At 60.7% G+C, this 1,732-nt stretch overlaps 1 protein-coding gene across 1 annotated transcript in view; it reads right to left on the bottom strand.

Moving 5' to 3' along the window:
• Positions 1-709, bottom strand: part of PMM1 (phosphomannomutase 1) — a 10,567-nt gene extending 9,858 nt beyond the window's left edge. The window contains exon 1 of the mRNA XM_010829976.1: positions 221-709. Within this exon, the coding sequence (XP_010828278.1) occupies positions 221-307 (87 nt within the window). The 5' untranslated portion in view covers positions 308-709. The remainder of the gene's footprint in view (positions 1-220) is intronic.
• Between the last annotated feature and the right edge of the window lie 1,023 nt (positions 710-1,732).

The raw sequence follows: 1,732 nt of genomic DNA, 5'->3' as shown, positions 1-1,732 counted from the left end.
GGCACAGAAAGTGGGCGCCGATGCTCGGGGGGGCTGTGACGTGGGGAATCGGGACGTATGATTCCCAGCGTGCGGCCCCGGGGTGTCAGGGGCCAGGTATTGCGGCAGCCCACGCACGGTCCCGGGGGATCTGGGATCACGCAGCTGCAAGTCACTCATTACGCTTCTGGGTGTTCGCGTGACCCCCCCAACGGGAGCTTCTGAACGAGCAGGGTCCTACCTGGCGAGCCGGCGTGAGGGTCCCGTCCACGTCAAACAGGCAGAGGACGCGCTCCTTCCTGCGGGCGCCCTCAGCGGTGACGGCCATGGTTGCAGCTCCCGGCGCCCAGCTGAGACGATGGCTAGGGCCGCCGGAGCCGCTTGGGATAGAGGACGGACGGGGCGGGGCCTACGGGGCGGGGCCAGCAGGCAGGTCGCAGAGCGCCAAACTGGGAAGGGGCGTGGCCGGAGCGTGGCCTCGGTGAAGGGGCGTGGCCCGGATGCGGCCGACACCGGGCCTGCGCTGACGTGGGACGAGGATTCTGATGGCACCAGGCGGAGAAGGGCCCTGGCATCGGGAGGGGCAAAGGCTCGCAGGTTCCGTCAGTTCAGTTAGTTCAGTCGCTCTGTCGTGTCCGACTCTTTGCGGACCCCAAGAAATGCAACACGGCAGGCTTCCCTCGGATTTTACCAAGCCAAACCGGAGGCGGGCCTCGGCTCGGCCCGGAAGTGAGGGATGGAACCCGGAAGGAAGGGGCGGGGCCAGCGTTGGCCCTTGGCGGGATGGTTCCGGTGGCAAGTAGGGGCGGGACGGGGGCGGGGCCTCTAGCCCGCAGTGCAGAGTCCGCGGGCGAGGCGGGGCTCAGCGACCCGCTCCCTCCCTCTAGCACTACCCCTGTCCTGCCCGGCTCCGCCCAGTCCGCCACTCACCCCCGGGCGATCAGTACCTCTAGGGCTCACCCGCTCCCTCCTAAAGCCTTTGACCTACAGATCTCCACCTTTAAGAAATCTGATGGCCTTTGCTCAAGGTTCTGTACTTTGCCGAATGGCCTTCCCTGACCCTTACTTCTCTAGCTGTCATTCTGCCCACCCCATGAAGTGAAGTGAAATGAAATCGCTCAGTTGTGTCCGACTCTTTGCTACCCGATGGACTGTGGCCTACGAGGTTCCTCCAACCATGGAATTTTCTAGGCAAGAATACTGGAGTGGGTTGCCATTTCCTTCTCCAGGGGATCTTCCCGACCCAGGGATCGAACCTGGGTCTTCTGCATTGCAAACAGATGCTTTTACCGTCGAAGCCACTAGGGAATCCCGTCCACCCCCCATTAGATCAGATTAGATCAGTCCCTTAGTCGTGTCCGACTCTTTGCGACCCCATGAATCACAGCACGCCAGGCCTCCCTGTCCATCACCAACTCCTGGAGTTCACTGAGATTCACGTCCATCGAGTCAGTGATGCCATCCAGCCATCTCATCCTCTGCCGTCCCCTTCTCCTCTTGCCCCCAATCCCTCCCAGCATCAGAGTCTTTTCTAATGAGTCAACTCTTCGCACAAGGTGCCAAAGTACTGGAGTTTCAGCTTTAGCATCATTCCTTCCAAAGAAATCCCAGGGCTGATCTCCTTCAGAATGGACTGGTTGGATCTCCTTGCAGTCCAAGGGACTCTCAAGAGTCTTCAACACCACAGTTCAAAAGCATCAATTCTTCGGCGCTCAGCCTTCTTCACAGTCCAACTCTCACATCCATACCTGTC

The sequence above is a fragment of the Bison bison genome, unplaced genomic scaffold, assembly GCF_000754665.1.
Source record: "Bison bison bison isolate TAMUID 2011002044 unplaced genomic scaffold, Bison_UMD1.0 scf7180017858886, whole genome shotgun sequence".
Classification (NCBI taxonomy): domain Eukaryota; kingdom Metazoa; phylum Chordata; class Mammalia; order Artiodactyla; family Bovidae; genus Bison; species Bison bison.
The sequence above is the reverse complement of the archived record's forward strand: the minus strand, read 5'-3'. Positions and strand labels throughout refer to the sequence as shown.